Source organism: Podarcis filfolensis (assembly GCF_964270895.1).
Source record: "Podarcis filfolensis genome assembly, chromosome: Z".
Lineage (NCBI taxonomy): Eukaryota > Metazoa > Chordata > Lepidosauria > Squamata > Lacertidae > Podarcis > Podarcis filfolensis.
The window spans coordinates 36,061,651-36,089,329 of record NC_139617.1 but is presented as its reverse complement, the minus strand read 5'-3'; the positions used below and the strand labels follow the sequence as shown (position 1 = coordinate 36,089,329).

The window sequence follows — 27,679 nt, the reverse complement described above, 5'->3', positions numbered from 1 at the left end:
AAATTCTGTTGCAGCATTCGAGGAACTTCAGTAATAGTTGCTAGGTAGATAGAAGAAATTAGATTTATTGAGAATAAGTTTAATTATGAAAAAAAATGTGTATTGGCAATAAGTAATATGAATTTGAAATATGGAATAGACGGGAAGTTGGGTCTTTAGTGTTAAGACCAATAGATGTTTTATTGTTTGCCAAGAAAATTATGTGTCTATGGTTATTTTTGTAATTTGTGTGTAATTTGGTATTTGTGTTTTTTTGTGTGTTTTTTTCTTGTTGTATAAATAAATATTTTTTTAAAAAAACAAAAACAAAACAAAACAGAAATAATACCTCGGGTTAAGAACTTTGCTTCAGGATGAGAACAGAAATCGCGCGGCTGCGACGGCGGCGGCAGCAGGAGGCCCCATTAGCTAAAGAGGTGCTTCAGGTTAAGAACAGTTTCAGGTTAAGAACGGACCTCTGGAACTAATTAAGTACATAACCAGAGGTACCACTGTATTGTGGAAGGATATTTTCTTAGTTGTCTGCGTAGGCCCGGCGAAACAGAGTTATCAGCAGGCGTTTAAAAGGTGGCACAGAAGGTGCCTGCTAAATCTCTTGACTGAGCCATTGACATCTAAGGCTGGTTTTCTTGTCAAATGAGCCTCACCAGTTAATTCGTGGAACCACCTATGTTCCTGCAGGTGAGCTCTGTGACTGAGCTAGGATTTAAGGGTTCAGGTGGTCTCTGAGGTACCATGGACCTAAGTGGTTCAGTGCTTTGTAAATTAACACAGGAACCTTAAACCTGACTTGGCGGTAAGTGAGCAGCCAATTGTCAATTTTTTTTACGGACCTGAACCTTTTGGGCTGGGCTGAAAATATAGATGCAACAATATATACAGTAGAGAGAAATGAAACGAAAGCAAAAGCAGAAATCTAGGCAAAAGTCACAGCACAAGGGAAGTGGCTGTTTTCACAGAAAGCTCTAAGTGTGGGCAAAATGCGAGAGCCAGTGTGGTGTGGTGGTTAAGAGCGGTAGTCTTGTAATCTGGTGAACCGGGTTCGCGTCTCCGCTCCTCCACATGCAGCTGCTGGGTGACCTTGGGCCAGTCACACTTCTCTGAAGTCTCTCAGCCCCACTCACCTCACAGAGTGTTTGTTGTGGGGGAGGAAGGGAAAGGAGAATGTTAGCCGCTTTGAGACTCCTTAAAGGGAGTGAAAGGCGGGATATCAAATCCAAACTCTCCTTCCTCTTCTTCTTAATATAGATTAAAAGCTCTCTCTCTAAAAAAAAAAAATGTATTCCTGGTCAAGAATTAGTCCATTAGTCTCTCACAAGGCATGCCAGGAGAAAGCAGAACTCATAACAGCCTAGCTGTAGGATGAAAAAAGTAGAATGTTTCGCAGGGTAGGTAGGCAGACATCATTTATGGGAAATGACTAATGCATGAAGGGGGAGGCTCCACACAACAAAAGGATGTGGTCTGTACCATATCGGCTTCCGGCAAGGAACCAGAGAGGCACCTCTGGCCATAAATCTGAACACAGGGATCAGAAGAAAGAAGCCTGAATTTTCAGCTGTAAACACACCTTAAATGCTGAGGTCATCTTGACTGCCTTGCTCCAGGGAGCTGCCACCGAGTTCACAGTCTCTTCGCTGATTTCCTTCTTTCTGGTAAGCAAATCTTTCCCTAGACTTTGGAGTTAGGCCTTGGTATCGGAAATTTTAGGGTCTGAGGCAGGAAAGATAAAATGCTGCAGTGTCCAGTCAACAGGATGAACAGCCAGCAATAATCTTTCTATAACACACGCCCAAACAGAGGGATATAAAAAACGTTGAAAGGCTCCAACAAGGAGGCAGAAAAGCAGACAGCCTTTTCCCTCATTAATGCCTATTTTAAATTAAGAGTTCAACAAAATAAAATGGATGGTTAAGTAGTTGCTGCTGTTTAAACTACAAAATAAATATTCCAACTATTTCTAATCAACTTTAAGCACCAGGTTAAGTACTCTAGAGAGGTGTTTCATCATTCCATGGGGGTTTTTTTTAGAAGGGGGTGAGATGAAGTACCTTCTCGGCTCTCTTGAATCTCTGAGCTATGAAGAGGGAGTGGTAAAAGGTGGGAGGTAAAGGTAAAAAGAGGGGATGCAGGAGGCACTGTGGGGTAAACCACCAGGACTCTTAGGCTTACCGATCGGGATGACGGAGTGAGCTCCCTTTGCTCTGTCCCAGCTTCTGCCAGCATATCAGTTTGAAAGCATGCCAGTGCAAGTAGACAAATAGGTACTGCTGCGGTGAGAAGGTAAATGGTGTTTCTGTGCGCTCTTGCACTTGTCACGGTGTCCTGTTGCACCCAAAGCTGTTTAGTCCTGCTGAACTTAACCGTCCAGGGGTCCTTTGCCTTTACCTTTTTACATGGGATAATTTTCCTTTTAAAGCTTCCTCCCATGGCTGCCTTTTAAGCCAAACAGTGGAAATGGGGATAGAGAGAGGCTTCTCAGTGCTCTCCCTAATATGCCCTTTTCCTTGCTGCAAATGCCTCCCAGCAGAGAGCAGCTCAGTAAAAAAAGGAAGCGCGAGGATTTTATGGGCTGCTGTGTGCAAAAATCTATAAAGAGAGATGCAAACACACACAGACAAACCAAATATACACAAGAGTCAGGAAATCTAATGTTGCTTCATATTTTCTCACAAGTTCCTGAGTGGAACAGGAAGCAAAGCATCACATCTGCACACACAGTTCATTGAGGTGCAGTGTTTATTTCAAAGCTGATACCCGCCCTGACTGAAGATTTGGCCTCCATCGAATGCCCTCCAGCAATTTTGTTGCTCAACACACTTTCTATGTTCCCTAGCATGAATATAGCTGCCTCTCCAGGGTTGTAGGCTGGGGCACTCTGGATCCTTCAGGTGAATGATAACATGTGGAGAGCGTAGGAAGCTGCTTAATACAGAGCCAGATCGCTGTCCCATGCAGCTCAATATTGCCTACACTGACTGGCAGCAGTTCTTCAGGCTTTCTGGCTGGGTTCTCTCCCAGCCCTGCCTGGAGATGCCTTTGGGGATCAAACCTGAAGCCTTCTGCTTGCAAGGCAGATGCTCTACCACTGCGAGTTAGATAACCAACAAGCAGTGAGTAAGAATGATTCCTTGGATTCCTTTTATATTGATCTGGAAGTGGAACTGGGAGAGAGACTTTCCCAACTGTTATAAGAAAAAACTGTTCCTTTTCCCTTACGGGGTATCCAAGAGCCTTAAGAGTCCTTAAGTGGGTTCCCTATCAGTAGGAGAAAATAACAGAGGCCAACCAGAGTATATTGTGAAGCAAAGCGGCTAGTAAGCCTGATCTTTATTGCGAAAGAAAAGTACTATTGCAATAGGGTCCCCACTCACCACACACAGGAGGGAGGAGAAAACCCAGAACAAACATCATACATACATCACAGAAGGAGGTGGTCTACAGCAAAAACCCTGTTTGCCAGCATACCTCATAATGGTTACTGACTTCATTACCAGAGCAGTCTGGCCATTCTTTTGTGATGGTTAATACTTTAGTTTTTTGTTTCCCCTTGCAAAATGACCCCTGAATTTTAGAATTATATTGATATTGATGCTGCATTTTATGTTGTATTTTATGCTGTTTTTAAGTCGCATTTTAATCAATGTTTTATATTTGCTGTTAGCCGCACTGAGCCCAGTTTTTAAACCGGGAAGGTTTAAAAGGTTTATTTATTTTTATTTTTATTTTTATTTTTATTATTGCTTTAATACGCCCTTTAAGACAGGCTTTGTAAGCAAAAAGAGAATGGAAAGGCTTTCCCCATTTTCCTTCCTTACTGCAGAGGAATATTTGAGGTCACTGCAAGAGTCAAAATGGCTTCAGGATTGCTCTCCTGTACTATTTTAGACACGTGGTTTATATAGTTATGTATGTGTTTGCCTTATACATGTACGAACATTTATTTTATATTTGAGACCTTAGAATTCATATAACACACCTCTAATGTTACTTTCATTACTTCCCTAGGTGAAACCTAGATAAGATCTGGACTTTGGGTATCTTTAATTCTTCTTTTGTTCCAGCCCAGGAAACATGAAACTTCAGAAACTTATCTTATCTGTCCTTGCACTCACCTTTAGCATCATCTCCTTTTTTATCGGGTGAGTCTCTTTCGCTGAATATCCTTCCAGTAGCACCTTAAAGACCAACTAAGTTAGTTCTTGGTATGAGCTTTCATGTGCATGCACACTTCTTCATCTGAAGAAGTGTGCATGCACATGAAAGCTCATACCAAGAACTAACTTAGTTGGTCTTTAAGGTGCTACTGGGAGGAAAAAAATTCTTTTGTTTTGACTATGGCAGACCAACACGGCTACCTATCTGTAGCTGAATATCCTGTTCATGGCAGCCACCAACTTGGATGGCTTTAAAGAGGATTAGACAAATTCATGGAGGAGGAGAAAGCTCTCAGTGGCTACTAGCCATGATACCTATGCTTTGCCTCCATGCTTCTGAGTACCAGTTGCTGGAAGCCACAGGATAAATGCTGCCAGCCAATGTATTTTTTTTTTTAAATATTTATTAAAATTTTACAGACAATAAAAAATTACAGAATAAAAAAAGAAAAATAAAAAGAAGAAGAGAAAAAAAATACAAAAGTACCAAGGAAAATACAAAATACATAAAGAAATGGAAAAAAAAATAGAATTGAGAACAAATCAATCTTTTCACATCTTTATATTTCAATTACTTGTTTCCCTGACCTCCTCACGCCTCCCTTTTTTGTATTCCAATTCACATAATTAATTCAGCAAATCCTTACCCACTTTGTTTGTATCTTAATTATATATCTTAACATATTATTACTTTATATTTCCATCTAATTATCAATCCTTTTTAGATATTATTTTAACCTTATTACTAAAACCATCTCATTTCAATCCTACATCATTTTAACATTCATTAATTTTACAATGTTTCTGCAAATAGTCTTTAAATTTCTTCCAATCTTCTTCCACCAACTCTTCTCCCTGGTCTCGGATTCTGCCAGTCATTTCCGCCAATTCCATACAGTCTATCACTTTCATCTGCCATTCTTCCAAGGTGGGTAGATCTTGTGTCTTCCAATACTTCGCGATAAGTATTCTTGCTGCTGTTGTTGCATACATAAAGAAAGTTCTGTCCTTCTTTGGCACCAATTGGCCGACCATGCCCAGGAGAAAGGCCTCTGGTTTCTTCAGGAAGGTATATTTAAATACCTTTTTCATTTCATTATAGATCATTTCCCAGAAAGCCTTAATCTTTGGGCACGTCCACCAAAGGTGAAAGAATGTACCTTCATTTTCTTTACATTTCCAACATTTATTATCGGGCAAATGATAGATTTTTGCAAGCTTGACTAGTGTCATGTACCACCTGTATATCATTTTCATAATATTCTCTCTTAAGGCATTACATGCCATGAATTTCATACCTGTGGTCCACAACTGTTCCCAGTCAGCAAACATTATATTATGTCCAACATCTTGTGCCCATTTTATCATAGCAGATTTAACCGTTTCATCCTGAGTATTCCATTTCAACAGCAAGTTATACATTCTTGATAATGTCTTAGTTTTGGGATCTAACAGTTCTGTTTCCAATTTTAATTTTTCCACCTGGAAGCCAATTTTTTTGTCCAAGTTATAAGCCTCCCTTATTTGATAATAATGAAGCCAATCTCGCACTTTATCTTTTAGTTTCTCAAAACTCTGCAGTTTCAGTTTGTCACCCTCCTGTTCCAAAATCTCCCAATATTTTGGCCATTTGGCCTCCATATTGAGCTTTTTCTGAGCCTTCGCTTCCATCGGTGATAACCACCTTGGGGTTTTATTTTCAAGTAAGTCTTTATATCTTGTCCAGACATTAAACAGTGCTCTTCTGACAATATGGTTTTTAAAAGCTTTATGTGCTTTAACCTTGTCATACCACAAATATGCATGCCACCCAAAAACATTATTAAAACCTTCTAAATCCAAAATGTCTGTGTTCTCAAGAAGCAGCCATTCTTTCAACCAGCAAAATGCTGCTGATTCATAGTAAAGTTTAAGGTCTGGCAGGGCAAATTCACCTCTATCCTTTGCATCAGTTAATATTTTAAATTTTATTCTGGGCTTCTTGCCCTGCCAGACAAATCTAGAAATGTCTCTCTGCCACTTCTTGAAACAGTGCATTTTGTCCAAAATTTGAAATAAAATTGAAATAAAAATAACATTCTTGGCAATACATTCATCTTTATAACAGCAATTCGACCAAACAAGGAAAGCTTCAGATTTGACCATATTTCAAGATCCTTTTTCACTTCTGACCAACATTTCTCATAGTTATCTTTAAATAAATTTAAGTTCTTAGCAGTCATATTAACCCCCAGGTATTTTACTTTCTTAACCAATGTTAAACCTGTCTCCTTCTGAAACCTCTCTTTCTCAATCGGTGTTAAGTTTTTCTCAAGAACCTTAGTCTTTAATTTGTTCAACTTAAATCCTGCTACTTGACCAAATTCCTGAATCAATTCTAATACTCTTTTAAGTACTAGATTCTGGCTCCTGTAATGTCAATACTAAGTCATCTGCAAACGCTTTAAGTTTGTACTGTTTAGCTCCGACCTGGATACCTTTGATCAAATGGTCCCTTCTAATCATATTTAGCAGAACCTCCAGGACCGAAATAAAAAGTAATGGGGAAATTGGGCAGCCTTGTCGTGTCCCTTTCTCCATCTTAAATTCTTCTGTCACCACGTTGTTAACTATCAATTTAGCCTTTTGTTCTGAATAAATTGCACCTATACCATTTTCAAAACCTTGACCAACCCCCATCCCCTGAAGATTTTTCTTCATAAAACTCCAAGAAATATTGTCAAAGGCTTTCTCCGCGTCAACAAATATCAAAACTGCTTTTGTATTAATGTTCACTTGCAACTTCTCTAAAATGTTAATTATATTTCTCGTGTTGTCAGACAAGTGTCTACCCGGGAGAAAGCCAGCTTGATCTTTATGTATCTCCTCAACTAGTACTTTTTTCAGTCTTTTAGCCAAAATATCTGCAAAAATTTTGTAATCCACATTAAGTAGGGATATGGGGCGGTAGTTCTTAAGTTGTGTTTTTTCGGTATAAGTGTAATATAAGCTTCCTTCCACGACTCTGGCGCTTTTTTCCCCTCCAAAATTTCATTACAAACCTCCTTTAGTGGTCGAATTAGCCAATCTTTCAGAGATCTATAATATTTTGAGGTTAAACCATCCGGTCCTGGAGATTTGCCCAACTGCATATTTTGGATGGCACCTTCCACCTCCTGATCTGTTATTTTATAATTCAGCATTAATTTATTTTCTTGAGAGATTTTTTGTAGTCCATTTGTTCTTAAAAACTGGTCTATATCAGTCTCTTTCTGTGGCCCTTGTGTATATAGTTGTTTAAAATATCTCTGGAAGCACTTTCTAATCTCCACTGGATTCTGTATATTCTTTCCATCCACTTCCAAGTTTGTAATGGTGTTCAGTTTTTGTCTTTTTTTCATCTGCCAAGCCAACAGTTTCCCACATTTATTAGCCGATTCAAATGTCTTTTGTCTCATCTGCTTAATTTTCCATTCTATTTCCTGATTTATCATTTTCATATATTGTACTTGATACAACTTTATTTCTCTCAGAATCTCTTGCGACTTTGGTTTCACTCTTAGTTTCTTCTCTCCTTTTACTTTCTCCAAAATTTTATCTTTTTTCTCATTTTGAGTTCTCTTCTTTATTGCATTCTGTTGAATCAGAAACCCTCTCATAATCGCTTTGCTTGCGTCCCAGATTACTCTTTTTTCAACCGTAGTATTCAAATTTATCTCAAAATAGTCTCTCAAAGTTTTTTGGGCCTTCTTGGTAACTTCTGCATCTCTAAACAAGGTGTCATTCATCCTCCATCTAAAGGAACCAATTGGTGTTAATTTCATCTCCATTCTCACAGCATTATGGTCGGAGCAAGTTCTAGGGCAAATTTCTGCTTTTTGAATTTTAGGAGCCAGTCGTCTAGTTATCCAAATTTGGTCAATTCTTGTCCATGTCATTTTGGCTTCAGAGAAGAAAGTTCCCTCTCTACCCAAGGGGTTCTTAGTTCTCCAAATGTCAATTAAGTCCATGTTGTCAGTCATGTCAAAAAAGGTTTTTGGTAGTCTGCCGTCTTTGGTAATTACCTGTCTTTGTGACTTGTCCATATTTGTAGACACCACTCCGTTCATATCTCCTATCATAATAATGTTATATTCCATGTAGTCCAATGTAGACAACACTGAGCTAGGTGGAACAATGGTCCTCTATGAGGCTGGTTACCAATGCTTTGAGGAAAATCGCCTCCTACACTAAATCCTTATTGTGTCTTGTAAACACAGAAAGCAAAAATAATTCTGAATTAAATTAAGTATTTTTCACTTGTAATACTAATCAGCACCTAATCCATTCCCACCATGTAAATATGAGGATGGGAGAAAAGTACAGCCTGCCACTGCCACCATGCCAAGTCCAACAAGACCATTTTATTGTTCATTTCCTTGCAGATGCCCCCATCCTGATAACATTTCTCAAGTCCTGCACAACCTTTCTGCCTCTTTTAACTGCCTTTTTTTTTGTCCCCAGGGTTTTGATTGGGAAAGGACTGACCCACTACCTTCCATATTATCTTCCATGCCCAGATCTCTTGTAAGTACCATAGTGAGATTTGGGGGCTAAACTGCAGAGCCTCAATACTCCATCCAATGCCATGTGATTAGCCATGGTCCCTGCATTCTAGGGCAGAAGTTTTCAACCGTTTTGAGTCCACGGCTTCCTTGACCAACTGCGTTCTTTCTGTGACACCCCTGTGGGGCTCCGGAGCCCAGTTATGTCACCCGCTGCCTGCAGAGCTGGCAGCCCCTCGCCCCTTTTCGAACACTCTCCCTTGTGGAGTGTTCCTTCAGCCTCCTAGAATCATAGAATCATAGAGTTGGAAGAGACCACAAGGGCCATCGAGTCCAACCCCCTGCCAAGCAGGAAACACCATCAGAGCACTCCTGACATATGTCAAGCCTCTGCTTAAAGACCTCCAAAGAAGGAGACTCCACCACACTCCTTGGCAGCAAATTCCACTGTCGAACAGCTCTTACTGTCAGGAAGTTCTTCCTAATGTTTAGGTGGAATCTTCTTTCTTGTAGTTTGGAACCATTGCTCCGTGTCCGCTTCTCTGGAGCAGCAGAAAACAACCTTTCTCCCTCCTCTATGTGACATCCTTTTATATATTTGAACATGGCTATCATATCACCCCTTAACCTCCTCTTCTCCAGGCTAAACATGCCCAGCTCCCTTAGCCCTTCCTCATAAGGCATCCTCTCCTCTCCCCTCTCCTTGGGAGTCCTCCAGGCAGCCGTCTCTGCAGCCTCTGGTCTCTGAGCTTCCTCTGAAAAGAGGTGTCTTCTCACACTGCACCAAAGTGGCCTGGGACTTGTCTGCCCATTCCCAACAGCAAGGGCTGGTGGACTGCCTGGCTGCGGTCCCTTGCCCATTTGCTTGCTTACTCTGAGGCCACTTCAGCTCCTGGCAACCAGCACCCCCTGGCCAGCCCCAGAGGCACCATTGACTTGGGGAGCTTGTAGCCAGGGCAGCTGCAACAAACAGCTGTGCAAGGCAGAGATGAGAGGGCATTGAGGGAGGGAGGGAAGGAAAGAGGGACAGAGGCCAGTGTTGCCTGTGGCACCCCTGACTATCATTCAAGGCACCCCAGGGTGCCACAGCACACTGGTTGAAAACCACTGCTCTAGGCGATTAGACTAGATTAACTTTGGAGTACCTTGTAGCTCTTCAGTTCTATGTTTTTTGGTTGCAAGAGTGAGGTGTCAAACAAATTGAGCCTGTAGGAGCTTTGAAAATAGGAGGAAATACCACTGTCACAGGCACTGCATAATACTTGTTCTGTGCTTATAAGAAATCAGTATGTTAGTGTGGCAACACCTCTACTTTGCAACTCCCAGCCTATTTATATCAGGTAGGCATCTTCACTATACTCTTTACTGAAAAGATTTTTGTTCAGACAAATCTATCCTTACAGAACATGTGGGCTTGTGTTTTAAGTATGTTTTTAGCCAAACTGTTTTCATAACACTTTGCATCTTTAAAAAAAATAAATCCTGTTTTTAACTTTCCTTTTCTTGACAATTTTAATGTTTGTTTGCTTTTTGCAAATTGCATAGAGGTTTTATTTACAATTAAGTAATATACACCTTTTTAAAAAAGCATGCACACAAACAAATGAATAAATAAAAGTTGAATTTCCCTTTCTCTCTCTTTTTTTGGACAGTGCTTTGAAACTACAGTACAGAGAGGAGAATTCGCACCAGCTTTTCCCACAGTTAGTTCTCTTCCACTTGCATCTTCCCTAAAATTGCTGCTTCTTCCTTCTGGAGATTTCTTCTAATATATGAGTATTTATTATCTTTTTCAGATTATTTTATCCACAGCCAAAGTCTGTGCAACAAACGTAAGTGCCAGAAAGGACTGGCCCGATTCATATATTCTATTTATTAAAACTTTTAACAAATTTACTTTGCTGTTTTTTTTAAATGCAACAAAGCAGTAGACATTGTACAAAAGTTTCAAGGGCGATAAAAATTGAAATAAGACAAAAATTTAAATGTAAATAAGAATGTATTTAGGGAAGCTTTTAATGTTTGATGTGTTAGAGGATTTTAATATTTTTTTGGAAGCCGCCCAGAGTGGCTGGGGAAGCCCAGCCAGATGGGCGGGGTACAAATAATAAATTATGATGATGATGATGATGATGATGATGATGTAAGAAAAGCCCTGCTGGATCAGGCCAATGGCCCATCTAAGTCCAGCATCCTGTTCTCATAGTGGCCAACCACAGAACCCAACAAAAAACCCCAACCAGGATCTGAGCACACAAGCAATCTCACCTCCTGCAGTTTCCAAGAACTCGTATTCAGAAGCCTTTCTTCTGACCATGGAGGCAGAGCAGAGATATTGTTGTGGCTAATAGCCATTGATTGCCTTGCCCTTGATGCATTTGTCCAATCCAAGTTAGTGCCTCCTGTGGAAGTGAGTTCCACAGTTTAACTTGGTGCTGTGTAGTTAAATAAATTCATGAATACTGGTTAATTAAAATAAATTTCTGGCTTCAGAGGCTTGTCTAATTAATACCATTTGAGGTGACCTCTTATAGAAGTCCAGGATGACTTTTCCTGAACTCGCAAGTGTGTTCACACTTCTCCGAATTTTTGCAGTGCTGTTCTCCAGCTGAGTAATGTGTAAAGAAAAAATGTTTGTACTAGGACAAAGTGTGCATTTGAAAATGTATATTTTAGTGAATAGAACATACAGAAATTCATTATATTAGGGAAAGTGACTTTGCAAAACTGTGTATGTATATTAGCCATAATTGCATATGAAAAATGTGTGTGTATCAGGGAAACTTGCAGAAAAATGAAGTTTCCGGAGTACTGTACTTTAAAAAACAACAACAGATGGAAACATGGAGAACTGAACTTATATTCGGGAAAAATAAGAAACTGAAATTGACAGATCTGATCACCAGTAGCATCCTATTTGCTCAATCAACACTTTTGACATTGCATTGCTTTATTTTCCTGGTTTCCTCAGGCGCTCTGATGTGCTCACCGTGACTCCGTGGCTGGCCCCCATTGTCTGGGAGGGGACATTCAACCCTGAAATCTTGGACAGCATCTACAAGCCTTTGAACCTTACCATTGGAGTGACTGCCTTCGCCATTGGAAAGTAAGCAGAAAGGGCAGGAGGGGTTGGGAAGGTCTGCGCATTTGCCGAGATCTAAAACATGATGTGGGCTGTAGCAACTCTGGTTATAAAAGGTGAAATATACTCAGAGTCGCAAAGTGATTTCATGCTCTTTATTCAGCTCATAGTGGTGAGGAGGAATGAATGAAAGTCCCCTCAAGGTATCTGCTTTATATACATTATTTACACAATGGGCTGCACATGATTGGCTAATTCCGGAATTCTACTGTAAGCCAATCAGGTTGTGGATTCACTTCTATCTGGAGCATGATTGGGTGGTTCCTGCCAACCAATCATATTGCTGCATTGTTCTAGGACCAATCTGACTGCTGCATTCTGAATCCTATTGTTCTAGGACCAATCAGACTGCTGCAGTTTGGATCCTATTCAACTCAGTACATAACACCCCTCCCCTCTAAGTTCCAGTCCTGCCCGGGAGGTCGCATTCATAGTCCTCGAGGTACGCCGGTGGCCTACGTGTGCGTTGCGGCCTGGGGTGTTCCCTGGTCCGGGGTTCAGGTTCTGGCTCATGTTCCAAGGATGCTGGCTGTGATGGGCCTGTCTGGTCTGGTGCAACCGGCTCGCTCAGTCGTGGTTCTGGTTCCGGTGTCCTTTTGGCTTCGCGGGTCCTCTCTGTATTTACTGATTCTGCCTCTCCTGCTGGCCCCTCCTGCTCTATGGGCCTCACTGCCCCTCTGTTCCCTTGGGACTCCTCTGACCTTTCCTCCTCCTGGTTTTCTCCCGGGAATCGTCGCCGTATCTGGTTGCAGTGGCGGCGCCAGCATTGCCCCCCATCCGTTAGCACCTCGTACGACACGGGACCAGTGACCCTGGTGACTGTGGCGGGTACCCATGCTGGGCCTGCCCCAAAATTCTTTGCGTACACTGGGTCCTGGGCCTCGAAGGTCCGGGGGTTCCTGCCTTCCCCCACCACTACCTCATCCTGAGCTCTATCGGGGTGAAGGCGGTCCAATCTGATTGCAAGGCGCCGACCCATTAGTAGTTCAGCGGGGCTCCGGCCAGTCGTTGAGCTGGGGGTGCTGTGTTGTGCTAGGAGGAATGTGGCAAGGCGGTACTCCCAATCCCCTTGCGTCATGCGGCGAAGGGTGTCCTTGGTGGTCCGCACCATGCGTTCTGCTTGGCCATTGGTGGCAGGGTGGAATGGCGCCGAACGGATGTGGCGGATGGCGTTCTGCGCTGTGAAGGTTTGGAATTCTCCTGACGTAAATGCAGTCCCGTTGTCTGAGACGAGAGTGTCAGGGAGCCCGTGGGTTGCAAACAGCCTGCGTAGTACCCGGATGGCTGCGGACGTAGAAGTGGATGGTACCAGTGCGACTTCCAGCCATTTGGTGTAGGAGTCCACCACTATGAAGAATGTTTTCCCCTGAAAGGGGCCAGCGAAGTCCACATGCAGGCGTGACCATGGTGCTCGGGCGGACTCCCAGGACTGGACTGGGGCCCTTGGGGGATCTGGGCGGGATTCTTGGCAGGCCTGGCAGTGTTTGACCCAGGCCTCTATCTCTCCGTCGATCCCCGGCCACCACACATAACTCCTGGCAAGGGCCTTCATTCTTACTACCCCTGGGTGTGTCTCGTGTAGGGCTGTGAGGACCCTTTTGCGGAGGGGCTGGGGAACAACGACCCTGCTTCCCCATAACAGGCACCCCTTGTGGGCTGACAGTTCATGTTTGCGGGTTGTGTAGCTGGTGAATTCTGGCCCGGGGCTGCTGCTGGGCCATCCCCTCCACACCCAGTCCAGGACGCGGGAGATGACCCTATCTTTCTTGGAATGGTGTGCAACTTCTTGTGCCTGAATGGGGCGGTCGGGAAGCAGCTCCAGGCTCATAACCTCTTGTGCAGGTGCTGGGTCGGGGCCTGTTTCCGGTAGTGGTAGCCTGCTGAGGGCGTCCGCATGGCCCATCGCCTTCCCAGGGCGGTGAATCAGTGCATACTGGTAGCTGGCAAGGAAAATTGACCACCTGAGGACACGAGGAGACAGCACTTGGGGGGTCTGCTTTTCGGAGGCAAACAAGCCAAGCAAGGGCTTGTGGTCAGTCACCACGGTGAAGGGCCGCCCGTACAAGAAATCATGGAATTTTTTTACTCCCTTCACGATTGCCAGACCCTCCTTGTCGATTTGCGAGTAGTTCCGCTCGGTTGCGTTGAGTGTCTGGGAAAAGTATGCCACCGGTACCTCTCTTCCATCCGGGAGTTGGTGTCCCAGGACAGCGCCAATGCCATAGGGTGAGGCGTCGCATGCTAGCACCACCGGCAGCCTCTCGTCGAAGTGTGCCAAGACCGAGTTTGAGACAAGCAAGTCCTTGACTGCCTGGAATGCGGCCTCCTGGCGCTGGCCCCACACCCAAGGGGCCCGCTTGTCCAGGAGTCTGTGTAGGGGCTCCGCTACCGCCGCCTTGTGGGGAAGGAAGGAATGGTAAAAGTTCAATAGTCCCAAGAAGGCCTGAAGTTCAGTCTTGTTCTTGGGCGCTGGGGCATCACAAATGGCCCGTACCTTGTCCCCAGTCGGGTGGACCCCTTCTGCGTCCACCATAAATCCCAGAAAGTCCACCTGAGGCACTCCTAGTAGACATTTTTCCCGCTTCACCTTGAGACCCGCCGTCTGGAAACGGTGCAGAACGGTGCGGAGGCGGTCCTCAAACTCCTCTGGTGTGGGCCCGGCAATCAACACATCATCGAAGAAGGGGGTGACGCCAGGAATCCCTTTAAGGAGAGAGTCCATTAGATTCTGGAATATGCCTGGTGCCACGCTGACACCGAATTGCAGCCGCTTTACCCTGAACGCTCCTCTGTGCGTCACAATCGTCTGTGCCTCTGCTGTGGCCTCATCTACTGGCAGTTGTTGATATGCTTGGGCCAAGTCCAGCTTGCCAAAAATTTTCGACCCAGCCAGGGTGGCAAGGACATGGCTGACCACTGGCACTGGGTATGCATGGGCCGTGAGGGCCTTGTTTATGGTACATTTGTAGTCTGCGCAGATGCGGACCGAACCATTCGGCTTGACGGGTGTGACGATTGGGGTTTCCCAGGGGGCATTAGGCACCGGCTCCAGCACGCCTTGCTCCACGAGTCGGTCCAATTCCTCGTCTATACGGGGTTTCAGGGCGAACGGGACCCGGCGGGCCTTGAGCCTGACTGGTCGTACTGCGGGGTCAAGCTGTAGAGCAATGGGGGGGCCCGTATACTGTCCCAATTTCCCATCAAAAACCCCCGGAAATTCCTTGCATATGGCGTCCACGTCCACTTGTAAGCTCGTGTGGTTCACCCCGGTGACGGCTAGCCCCAGTGGTCCAAACCATGCCAATCCCAGTAAGCTAATGTAGGGGCCCTTGACCACAAGCAAGTCCAGTTGCCGCGTCCGCCCTCGGTATTGCACCCTGAAGGTCCCCACCCCCATTGTGGGGACCTTACGTTTCTGGAAGTCCCGGAGGGTGAATGGGGCCGGCCTGAGTTTGGGACCCCCAGTAGGACACAGTTTCCTTAAGGTCCTTGCCGAGATTATGGATAGAGTTGAACCCGTGTCAAGCTCCATGTGGCATGGGGCCCCCTCTATCTGTACCTCTACATAAATTTTCTCTACGTTGGGGTGGGGCAACTGGTATACCTGGAAGTCCGTGAGCTCCGTCGAGTTGCCTTGGTGTGTTGGGCCCCGGGACCTGGGGCTCTTGGATTGGTCATCTGATGCCTGGCGTCGGGTGGGCCGAGCTCGACACACCCGGGCGATGTGTCCCAATTTTCTGCACTGCCTGCACTCTGCGTTGCGGAAACGGCAGGTCCTCCTCTCGTGACTGTCTCCACAGCTTGCGCAGTTCCCTGCTTCTCGTCGAGGCAGCTGTGGTATGTGGGCTGCTTGAGTGCGCTGCTGTACTCGGTGCACCTCCTCCCTGTTGGATCCTGAGTCGTCGGTGAGGTCTTCGTGGTGGACCCTCGGTTGGGACGGCTGGCTCGGCCGTGCCTCTTGCGTCGACCTCTCGGCAGCTTCCGTTGCCAGGGCCTCCTCCAGAGCGACCTGGAACGTTAGGTCCTTCTTAGCGTAGAGGCGTCGTTGCAGCTTCTCATCCTTCAGGCCACCGACGAGGCGGTCACGAAGCATGTTCTCCAGCTCTGAGAAGTTGCAGAACCGGGCAGCTTGGCGGAGAGAGGTCACAAACCCAGTTATGGTTTCCCCAGGGGCTTGCCGCTTTGCATAGAAGGCATTTCGACGAGCCACCACAGAGGGCTGTGGCGAAAAGTGCCCCTTCAGCTGTTCCATTATTGTTTTGTATGGAACAGTAGCGACGTCTTCGGGTGCAAGGAGAGCCCGGGCGATTTCAAACGTCTCCTCTCCGCAGACGCTGAAGAATATCGCCCTCTTCTTGGCGTCTTCTTCATCGGTGACCCCTTTGGCTTCTAGGAGGAAGGTGAAACGGGAGGCATACGCTTCCCAGTCTCCAGATGCTGGGTTGAACGGCGAGAAGCTGCTGTCGGTTGCCATTCTGAGTTCCTTGTGTCCCGGAGCTGAAGCCTGGATACACGGTGCGAGGCAGCGGTGCGGCAGGTGGTGGTGCTGCGGTGCTGTGTGTGGCAGTCAGCTCAGCGGGATCCCACCTTCGTCGCCAGTGAAATATACTCAGAGTCGCAAAGTGATTTCATGCTCTTTATTCAGCTCATAGTGGTGAGGAGGAATGAATGAAAGTCCCCTCAAGGTATCTGCTTTATATACATTATTTACACAATGGGCTGCACATGATTGGCTAATTCCGGAATTCTACTGTAAGCCAATCAGGTTGTGGATTCACTTCTATCTGGAGCATGATTGGGTGGTTCCTGCCAACCAATCATATTGCTGCATTGTTCTAGGACCAATCTGACTGCTGCATTCTGAATCCTATTGTTCTAGGACCAATCAGACTGCTGCAGTTTGGATCCTATTCAACTCAGTACATAACAAAAGGCCTTTGTTACGAGTGCCTGGGCTTAAGGACATAGGATGAGCCCTCTTGGATCAAGCCTAAAAGGTAACTCTCCTGCAGTTTCCACCAAGTGATATTCAGAAACATTTACTGCCTCCAACAGTGGAGGGAGAGAACAGCCATCAGGATTAATAGAAACAAAATTTTAAAAAATTCCTTCCTGTAGCACCTTAGAGACCAACTAAGTTTGTACAAACTTAGTTGGTCTCTAAGGTGCTACTGGAAGGATTTTTTTTTATTTTGTTTCGACTACGGCAGACCAACATGGCTACCTACCTGTAACCAGGATTAATAGCTTTGTGGAGCTGCTGCATTTCAGGATAGGTAGCCCTAGGCCACATTGACCCCTGGTCTGATTCTAGCCTACTTTGCTCCCGCCTTATGGGGCCTTAGGAGCCTCGGAAGCAGCCTTATACCAAATTAGACCATTGATCCATCTCACCCAGTACTGCATACACTGACCAGTGCAGCTTAAAAATCTGCTTTTTAAAAACTCTGCCCTGAGCAATTGCTCTTAATATATATATCTTTAATATTTGCTCAGATACATACGATTTGTGAGCCATTTTTTGGAGTCAGCTGAACAGTACTTCATGGTGGGATACCATGTGAACTACTACATCTTCACAGACAACCCCAAAGACATCTCCGTTGTCCGCCTGCAGCCTGGGAGAACCCTCCACCTCATCCCTATAAAGAAATATGCCCACTGGCAAGAAATCTCCATGCGCAGGATGGAGGTCATAAACCGGTACATCTCAGATACAGCCCACCGAGACGTGGACTATCTCTTCTGCCTGGACATTGACACGTTGTTTCATAACCCGTGGGGCCCAGAGACCTTGGGGGAGATGGTGGCAGTGATCCACCCAGGCTACTACAAGGTCTCTCGGACAGCATTCCCATATGAGAGGAGACCTGCTTCCATGGCCTACATCTCTAAGGAAGAAGGAGACTTCTACTATTGCGGGGCGGTCTTTGGAGGCCTGGTCAAGAATGTCTACGAGTTCACCAGGGCTTGCCACATGACCATATTGGCAGACAAGGCCAACGGCATCATGGCAGCTTGGCAAGAGGAGAGTCATCTGAACAGGCACTTCCTTTCCCAGAAGCCTTCAAAGCTCCTCTCTCCGGAGTACCTTTGGGACGACACAAAGTCAAAACCAGCTGAGCTGAGACTCATACGGTTGTCATCATTGAGCAAGAATTATAGGGAGGTCAGGGACTGACCCTAGTTGGGTCAGTCTTGGCCTCACTGTGTATTTCTGGGCAGGGGAGCCCTTGGGATCAAATTATTTGGACCTGCAGATCCATTGCGGAGTTGGCAAAATCAGACACGTCCCCCAACCCCTGCCAAGAGTGCCACCCCTTTCTCACAGGCTCTGGACCTGGTGTCTTCCATGGTGACACTAGGGCTCTCCCAGTTTGTTTTGGGCCCCACACATCAAGCAGGCTACACGCTGGATTTGATCTTTGGCACAGGCATAGATGTGATCATGTCCCCCTCTATGGAGGTACCATGGTCTGATCACTATGCTCTAAAAGCCAGGATTGACTTCCCGCCCCCACCCTGCTTAGGTGGTGAGTCGATTTGGGCTCGGTGCAGAGGCTGATGGACCCTGATGGATTCCGTCAGGCCTTGCGGGATCCTGCTCCCCCTGGCGACTCATTGACTGAGCTTGTTGAGGGTTGGAATACCCGACGCTTGGCAGCCATAGATGAGATCACACCTAGGCACCCTCTGCAACCCCACAGAAACTGGGCCCCTTGGTTTACTGAGTTGCTCAGACAGCTAGAGCGAGTATGGCAGAGTACTCGCGATGGAGCCTCAAGAACATCTTATAGGGCGTTTATGAAAACCTATGAGATAGTAGTGAAGACTGCAAACAAGTCTTACTTCTCAGCATCCATTGCATCTGCTAGCTCTCGCCCCGCACAACTTTTTAGTATAATTAGGTCTCTAACATCCCTAGAGGGACAGCCAAATTTAAATATGAATCAGGCACATAGCTGTGAGGCATTTGGGAGCTTTTTTGCGGAGAAGGTCCTGTCGCTCCGCCATGACCTCCCTGCCAACTTGGATACAATAACAGAACTGGAGGCACCTTGATTGTCCTCAGGTCCAGTACTGGACCACTTTGACCGGATACTGCCAGCCGATGTGGACAGACTCCTCCATGCCAGAAAGCCCACCACTTGTCCTCTTGACTTGTGCCCATCCTGGCTGATTTGAGCATGTTCAGACGAGTTGCAGGCCCCCCTGGGTGACATCATCAATTTGTCCCTTGGCACCGCTCTTAAAGAAAACATCATTAGATCCTTTAGATCTATTCAATTCCTGCCCAGTTTCGAATCTTCTGTTCCTGGGCAAGGTGATTGAGAGAGCGGTTGCTGAACAGCTTGTTGGATTTCTGAATGAAACATCGGCTTTAGATCCATTCCAGTCCAGCTTTTGCTCTGGTCATGGGACCGAGATGGCTCTGGTTGCCCTAACTGATGATCTCTGTAGGCAGCTGGACCGAGATGGGTCGGGGCTGTTGATTCTCTTAGATCTGTCAGCAGCCTTCAACATGGTTGCTCACAAACTTCTGGACCACTGCCTAGCCGATGTGGGGATTCAGGGCACAGTCCTTCAGTGGCTGCGCTCGTTCCTTTCTGGACAGAGGGTGGTGCTGGGGGGGTGAGTTGTCGTCGTGCTACTCCTTGGTGTGTGGAGTACCGCAGGGCACAATTCTCTCCCCAATGCTTTTTAACATCTTTATGCGCCCCCTCGCCCAACTTGTCCAGAGCTTTGGCTTAGGTTGCCATCAGTAGGTGATGACACCCTATCTGTTGATGGACGGCCACCCCATCCCACTCTTATCTGTTGATTAGACACCATCCCACTTTCAGTACTGTTTGTACCTGCAAAAGATTTGAGGCGGAAAGACTCCAATGCTTCCAGTCAGTGCAAGTCAGGTCATTATAATATAACAGATATTGTCAGTCAAAACCACGAAACTGCCAAAGAAAATCAATGCAGAACATTAAATGACTACAGGAAGTGTTACATCATAAACAAGATAAGGCACAAAAGAAAGAAATTTTATTGCAAAGAGAAAGGATCAATCCAGCCATCACTGACCCTGTTTTTGCAGAGCTGTCTTTGTTAACACCAGTTGTAGCCATGTATTGAATAAAAGGATAGCAATCAGTATTAAAACTGTCTTGTATTTGTCCATCCCTGATAGGGTTACCAGGTATGGGGCATCCCAGACCCTGAGATTCCAGGGCACAAACCTGGGACCCAGGAGCAGCTACCTGGGGATATCACAGGAGGGGGGCCCAGTGATGTCAGGAAGCATCACACGTTGCTTTTCTATTGAATTTATATCCCACTTTTTCTCCAGAAAGCTCAGTGTGGTTTTCTCCCACTCCTCCTGCATGGTTTTGTCCCCGTGAGATACTTTTGGCCCACACATGACTGCATAAACAATGTGTGGTGTTTTTTTTTCCTATCTGCATTATAGGGTTCTTGCAAAAAGGCTATATGTGGATCCTTTTTGAACAAATAAGTTAAAACAAAAAAAAAAAAAATTCTTTCCAGTAGCACCTTAAAGACCAACTAAGTTAGTTCTTGGTATGAGCTTTCGTGTGCATGCACACTTCGTCAGATACACTGAAACAGAAGTTGCCAGATCCTTCTATATAGTGAGAAGGTGGGGAGGGGTATTACTCAGAAGGGTGGTGGGAATGGGTGGTTGGCAGATAGCTGAGATGAGCCTGTTGACGGCTCTTAACGACTGCAATAGGTCTTACAGGAAAAAGCAAGGGGTGAGAAGGTGAAAAATGGCTTTGTCATGTATAATGAGATAAGAATCCGTCAACAGGCTCATCTCAGCTATCTGCCAACCACCCATTCCCACCACCCTTCTGAGTAATACCCCTCCCCACCTTCTCACTATATAGAAGGATCTGGCAACTTCTATTTCAGTGTATCTGACGAAGTGTGCATGCACACGAAAGCTCATACCAAGAACTAACTTAGTTGGTCTTTAAGGTGCTACTGGAAAGAAAAAAAATATTTTTTTTTGTTTTGACTATGGCAGACCAACACGGCTACCTTTCTGTAACTGGAACAAATAAGTTGTCATTCTGGTGTATTTTATTGGATCTCCCAACCCCTTCACAGTTAAAAGAAATTACTTTAATACCTGTACTCATTTTGGCCATTAAGCAATAGTGTCCTTTGCCAATCTAAGCTTTCCATGTTTTGGCTTTGGTTCTGCAAATTAATCTACTTCTGTAAAAAATCTACTTGTATCGCAACTTTGAAAAAAACCTTTGAATTAACCCAGAACCTTGAGAACTTACACCCTGGTAACAGTAGAGGGCACTCCAGTACTACTATGGGTATAGAGTAAATCATAAGCATAAAAATCAAACTTATTTTAAACAAGTAAATGATGAGGTACATTAAAGTGGATATTTTCTTGTAAACCTCATGTCCCAACCTCTGGGTACTTTCAAGATATTTAATTTTTGGGTCATTCCAGTTTGATTGCTTTCACTTCTATAGAAAAGGAGCCTTTTCTCTCTTTTTTAAAACAGCATTCTTCAGTTCCGCATTAGTTCCTGCTTATTAAAGAGTGTAGTAACCTTTCTGAAAAATGTGCAATGCTGCCTCTTCATTGTCCTGTTATTCTCTTACATGGTCTTTTGGCTTTGCTGTAGCTCTCTCATCTGGGCTCCTGAGCTGGGTCAACTTCACCAATCCAACTTCACTATCCAAAAAAATCAATAACCCTAGGCGGACAGACTAGTTCTAGTGGTGTTAATAGTTTTGTGGGTTCCTTGAGGTTGGTGGCTGAGAGTGTTGTTTAGCAATCACTAAACAAAAGGGAAAAGCCCAATAATATCTTATTCCTACATCTTGCAGTTTGAGTATTATGTGGCAAAGTTCCCTTCATTTTATCAGTGTCCAAAAAAAAAAAAAATCATGATTGGATTATTGTCACGAATTATTATTTCAACCTTTCACAAAGCCTTTCAAATCTCATTTTTCTTTTTAAAACAGTGGAAGCTCATAACAATACCCTTTGGGGTGATGTATCCTGCAGACTGGCTGGCAGTCCTCTATGCATTCTTCTTCATATCTTCTGGGGACAATTCCAGGCAATGTCTAACAGTTTTAAACCATTGGATTATCAATCCTGTAATATTATCTCTTTCTGCCTCCTTTTTAATCCTGTGTATATTAACCCTTTAGTGACTATTTCGCACTTCTTCAAGCTTAGACTTACGGTAATGCATTTATTTTCCCGAAGCAGCCTCTTAATTTTTGCTTCAAACTTAAATCCACTGCTGCAGAAGCTGTTTCAGCAGTACCCTCCAGCTTTTCCATTACTGTATTTACCTTTGCTTCCAGAGAAGCTATTAATTCCTTCTAGGCTTATATGATTCTGGCTTTTAAGGGAATGCATTATGCTTCAAACTATTCCCTGAATGTGGCATCCAAGTATTTTGGTTTTACAGCTGTATTTTCTGCTATTTTAGGAGGCACAGCAGCCATTTTGTCTTCTTCTCCACTTGTTTATAGGGGCCTCACATGAAGCATTGAGCTAAGCTTCCCTGTTTGGAGTGAGTGAAATGCTGCTGTGGACATTTCCTTAGGCAGAGGGAAGAAGATTTATTTTTATTTTAATAAATCCTGTGCAATCAAACAGATTTTAGTTAAAACTGGCACCCAGGGGAGGAAGCTGTTCTAAGTGGCCATTTTGGTTTCCGTTCAGCCACACCCATCGTTGCTGTTGCTGTTGTTGTTTATTTTTATTTAAAAGCATTTCCTGCACCTGGAAGGGAGTGGGCAAATCCCTGGAGGTCTGGCAACCCTATTCCCTGCGCTTTCTAAAACACAGCTACTCAACATTTCAGAGAGTAATGTTTCAAACTCTTTTTTGTACTATGTACTGTATCTAAATAAATCCCTGCCAGGGAGCATCACCTGCAAGTGCTTTCTAACCCAGCAGCCTTAAGAGGAAAAACCAACAGGGCTTTATATAGTAAATCCTGGTTTTTGTTCCCAAATATATATTTTTAAAAGAGCTAAAGAAGGTGTTGATTTTAAACCCAGTTTCAGAAATGATCCATGTGTGTGTGTGTGTGTGTGACATAGCTGTCAACCGTCCCTTATTTGGCGGGAAACTCCCTTATCCCAGCGCCGTGTCCCGCTGCTGTCCCTTATTGATGATGTCCCTGAAATTTCCCGGGTTTCAAAGGAAGCAGCTCCTCTCCCTCTCTTCCTGCCTGCCGGCCAGGGAGGAAGAGGGCTCCAACTGTGTTGCTTGGTTGCCTGGCCCACCCCCCTGTGGCCTCCTCTCACCAGCCTCGGCCCCCGGGAGCCCCTCCCCGCCGGGACTGGCGGGAGCCTGGGGCCCTTCCGCCACCATCCTCCTCGCAGCCGCCGAACTGAGCATCTCTGCCTGGGGCCTCCCCTCTGCCTGCCGCTCCCGCTAGGCCGTACTGCGGCTGCACCACCGAAGGACCCGGATGAGATGGGCAGCCTGGCACAGCCTATGAATTGCTGAGGAGCCTTGAGAGGAGAGCAAGGGCAACCATAGAGAAAGCAGGGGGGGAAAGCAGAGGAAGGAAGCGCTTCTCCTGTAGATTTGTAATGGTAGACTAGCATAGATGGTCTGATCTGCAGGTTTACTTCGGGCGCTATTCCCCCCCCCCCTCTTCCTCCCGCCCCGCCTGATGGAACTGAGAGCTGCAGATGGAGCACGAGAGAAAAGATACAGAACTGCAGCAGCATCTTCGTAGCTTGGACTTCGTTTTGCGCGAAAAGTGGTTGCTGCTTGTAGTTATTTAATTGCAGTGTTTCATCAGCTGGTGTCTTGAGCAGCAACCTCTGGAAACGAAGGGCTAAAAACCGGCGCTGCTCTCCCAAATTATCTGGTCTCTTTTAACTTCGTATTTCAGCTGGTTGACTAAAATCCCTTATTTTGGCTGCTGATCTCTTATTTTTGAGGCTGCTGGTCCCTTATTTTCAAATCTGTAAGTTGACAGCTATGGTGTGTGGGTGGGTGTGTGGGTGTGGGTGGGTGTGTGTATCCTGTTTTTGTTGTGCCTATAGTGCAAGACATAGCTGTCAACCTTCCCTTTTTTGTGGGAAATTCCCTTATTCCAGTGCCGTTTCCCGCTGCTGTCCCGGATTGTTAGATATCCCATAGACTGTCCCTGGGACAGGTGAGGCTGCTGATCCCTTATTTTTGAGGCTGCTGATCCTTTATTTTCAAATCTGAAAGTTGACAGCTATGGTGCAAGAGAGCCTCTTCCAGGCCTCGATAATGCATTGCAGAACAACTGAGGCGACATCTGCACTTTACATTTAAAACACTGTCATGGCTCTCCCCAAGGAATCTTGGGAAGTGTTGTTTGTTAAAGGTGCCGAGAGTTGTTAGGAGACCACCATATTCCACTCATAGAGTCATAATTCCCAGTTACTTTAATAATCAATCCCTCTTCCCAGGGAACTCTGGGAACTATTGTGGCTCTGTGAGGGGAATAGGGGGCTTCCTAACAACTCAGCAGCATACAACAAACTACACTTTTCAGAATTATTTGAGGGAAGACATCACTGTTTAAAGTGGTACAATGAGAATTTTTTAATGTGGCATTACTCACCAGTGGAGTGGAGTGGAAGTGGAGCACTGCCACTTCTTCTTCTTCTTCTTCTTCTTCTTCTTCTTTTTTTTTTTTTTTTTTTGCTGTCCATGGCAGCCATTTTGTGCTGCCACCGATTACACTTTTATTGATATATGAGTACCAGCCCTCACTCTTTTGCCAAATAAAAGCAGCACTGGGTATTATAGTGCTTTAAATGGGTAGTGCTGATGGGGCTGCAGTGTAGATAATACCAAGCTATGACTCTGCTATACAGCTGCAAACATAACGTATGAAGTGTGTTTTAAGTGCATTATACAAATGTGGCACTAGGTGGCACTGATGAGCTAATGACAAATTTCATCTATATTTTTAAACTATTTTTCTAAAAAAGCATTTTCACAGCGTTTTTTATATCTGTGAAGATTCAGCCTTGAAGACACCAATGGTCTGACTCGGAAGTCATGGATTCCCCCCATAAGAATCCTGGGAGCTGTACTTTTTTAAGGATGCTGAGAGTTTCCCTGGGAAGAAGGCTTGACTGTTAAATCACTCTGAAAATCGTAGCTCTCTCCATAGAGTGGGGGGTATCCTAGCAACTCTCAGTACCCTTAACAAACTACAATTCCCACGATTCTTTAAGCCATGGCTGCTTAAAGTAGTATGATACTGCTCCAGGACCGGATGGATTTACAGCAAGATACTACAAAGAGATGAAACACATCCTGTCGTTGCCACTGAAAGAAGTTATGGACAATATTCTTAAAGAAAGAGAAATCCCGGAAACATGGAAGGAAGCATTTATCACATTCATTCCAAAACAAGATTCTGACTTAACACAAGTAAAAAACTACAGGCCTATTTCACTACTTAATACAGACTATAAAATTTTCGCAAGTATTCTGGCGAAAAGGATGAAAAAAATATTAAAGGATATTATACACAAGGACCAAGCGGGTTTCTTACCTGGCAGACAAATGAGAGACAATGTAAGGAATATAATTAATATTTTGGAATATTTGACTGCCAGAAATGAGAAACAAGCTATGTTAATATTTGTTGATGCAGAAAAGGCCTTTGACAACATATCTTGGGATTTTATGTTGAAAAGTCTAGAATATATGGAGGTAGGGGAGGAATTTCTCAATGGAATAAAAGCAATCTATACGGAGCAGAAAGCTAAACTAATTGTAAATAATGTGATTACAGAGGAAATTGGGATATCTAAAGGTACACGACAAGGGTGTCCACTTTCACCACTGTTATTCATCATGGTACTGGAGGTTTTTCTAAAATCATTAAGAGAAAATGAGGCAATAAAAGGGGTTAAAGTAGGCCGGAATGAACATAAGGTGAAAGCCTTTGCCGATGATCTGGTTATAACGGTGGAAGATCCTTTGGAAAGTATGAAAAACATACTTATGGAGGTAGAGAGATTTGGTCAAGTGGCAGGATTTATATTGAACAAGAAAAAGACTAAAATAATTGTCAAGAATATGGACTCAGATAAGATTGAAAATATACAGCAGCAAGCAGGTATAGAGGTGGTGAAAAAGGTGAAATATTTAGGTATTTGGATAACCCCCAAGAATATAGATTTATATCAGAATAATTACATACCAGTGTGGAATGGGATAAAGAAAGATCTGGATGTGTGGGGACGAATGAAATTGTCATTTTGGGGAAGGATTTCAACGATAAAGATGAGCGTGTTACCAAAACTATTGTTTTTGTATCAAACGATTCCAATAATCAAGGGGACTGGGGTTTTTAAAGAATGGCAAAGAGTAATTTCAAGGTATATCTGGCAAGGAAAGAAGCCAAGAATTCAATTTAAGTTATTGACTGATGCAAAAGAAAGAGGAGGCTTCGCCTTGCCAGACTTGAAACTGTACTATGAAGCCTCAGGTCTCTGTTGGTTAAAGGAATGGATAAAATTAGAAAATACGGAGTTGTTGGATTTGGAAGGATTTGATAATAGATTTGGATGGCACGCATACTTATGGGCTGGAAAGAAGAAAATCCATAGAGGTTTTGGAAACCACATTTTCAGAGGACCGTTAATAGAAATATGGGAGAGGTATAAAAACCTACTCGAAGTAAAAACTCCACACTGGTTGTCGCCGTTAGAGGTTATGACTGTTAAAAAAATCAATATGAGAAAGAATTGGACTACATATGGAAATTTGATTATTAAAGAAGGGGGGAAATGGAAAATGAAACTTTATGAAGAAGTGAAAGAGTTAGTGTATGATTGGCTACACTATTTTCAAATAAATGAAATGTTTAAGAAAGATCTTAAAGAATATGGATATGCAGAGAAGGACTCTAAATTTCAAATAGAAATAATAAATAATGAATATAAAACTCTATCCAAAATGTATAAAATATTGTTGGAATGGCACACAAAGGACGAAGAAGTTAAATCAGTTATGATAAAATGGGCCAGAGATATTGGACATAACATACAATTTGATGATTGGACAAAACTATGGAATGAAAGTATTAAATTTACTGCATGCACTGCATTAAAGGAAAATGTTATGAAAATGATATATAGATGGTATATCACACCAGTAAAACTAGCAAAAATGTACAAAACATGTAAGAAGTGCTGGAAATGTAAAGAAAAGGATGGTACATTTTTTCATATGTGGTGGGAATGTAAGAAAGTGAAAAGCTTCTGGGAGTTGATATATAATGAGCTGAAAAAAATGTTGAAATATACATTTGTTAAGAAACCAGAGGCCTTTCTCTTAGGAATTGTTGGTAATGAAATAAATAGAAAGGATTATAAAATTTTCCAATATGCAGTGACAGCGGCAAGAATTTTACTGGCCCAGAATTGGAAACAAGAACAAATACCAACGCTGGAGGAATGGAGAACGAAGCTGATGGACTATTCAGAACTTGACAAACTGACTGGGAAGATCAGATGTCAACGAGATCAAAGATTCATCGAGGACTGGAAAAAATTAGCAGATTATTGGGAATGTATAAGTGATAATGAAATAACGTTAGTGGCATTTAAAGAAGCTCTGAACAAGAAATATTGCAAAAAAGCAAAATATAAGAGGGGGGTAAGCATAAAGGTAATATCAAAATTTGGAAATGTGTATCTAAAAAATCAGAATTTGAATGATTGGCAGAGAAGCTGAAGGAAGTCAAAAAATTGGAAAATTTATTGTAAACTGTAAATGTGGCATAAATGTATGGAAAATTAATAAAATATATTTAAAAAAAAAGATACTGCTTTAAATG

General features: G+C 44.0%; 1 protein-coding gene and 1 long non-coding RNA gene across 2 annotated transcripts in view; one reads left to right on the top strand and one right to left on the bottom strand.

The window, feature by feature from the left end:
- Nucleotides 1-1,711, bottom strand: part of LOC310754580 — a 49,136-nt gene extending 47,425 nt beyond the window's left edge. Inside the window, exon 1 of the long non-coding RNA XR_014543887.1 lies at nt 1,571-1,711. This is a non-coding gene — a long non-coding RNA (uncharacterized lncRNA). The remainder of the gene's footprint in view (nt 1-1,570) is intronic.
- GBGT1 (globoside alpha-1,3-N-acetylgalactosaminyltransferase 1 (FORS blood group)) lies at nt 1,527-19,976 on the top strand. The gene is made up of 7 exons (XM_083596521.1): nt 1,527-1,655; nt 4,009-4,142; nt 8,640-8,702; nt 10,333-10,383; nt 10,477-10,512; nt 11,652-11,786; nt 17,319-19,976. Exons 2-7 carry the CDS (start codon nt 4,075-4,077, stop codon nt 18,001-18,003), a joined length of 1,038 nt encoding a protein of 345 aa, XP_083452647.1. The 5' UTR covers nt 1,527-1,655; nt 4,009-4,074; the 3' UTR covers nt 18,004-19,976.
- Nucleotides 19,977-27,679: the final 7,703 nt, after the last annotated feature.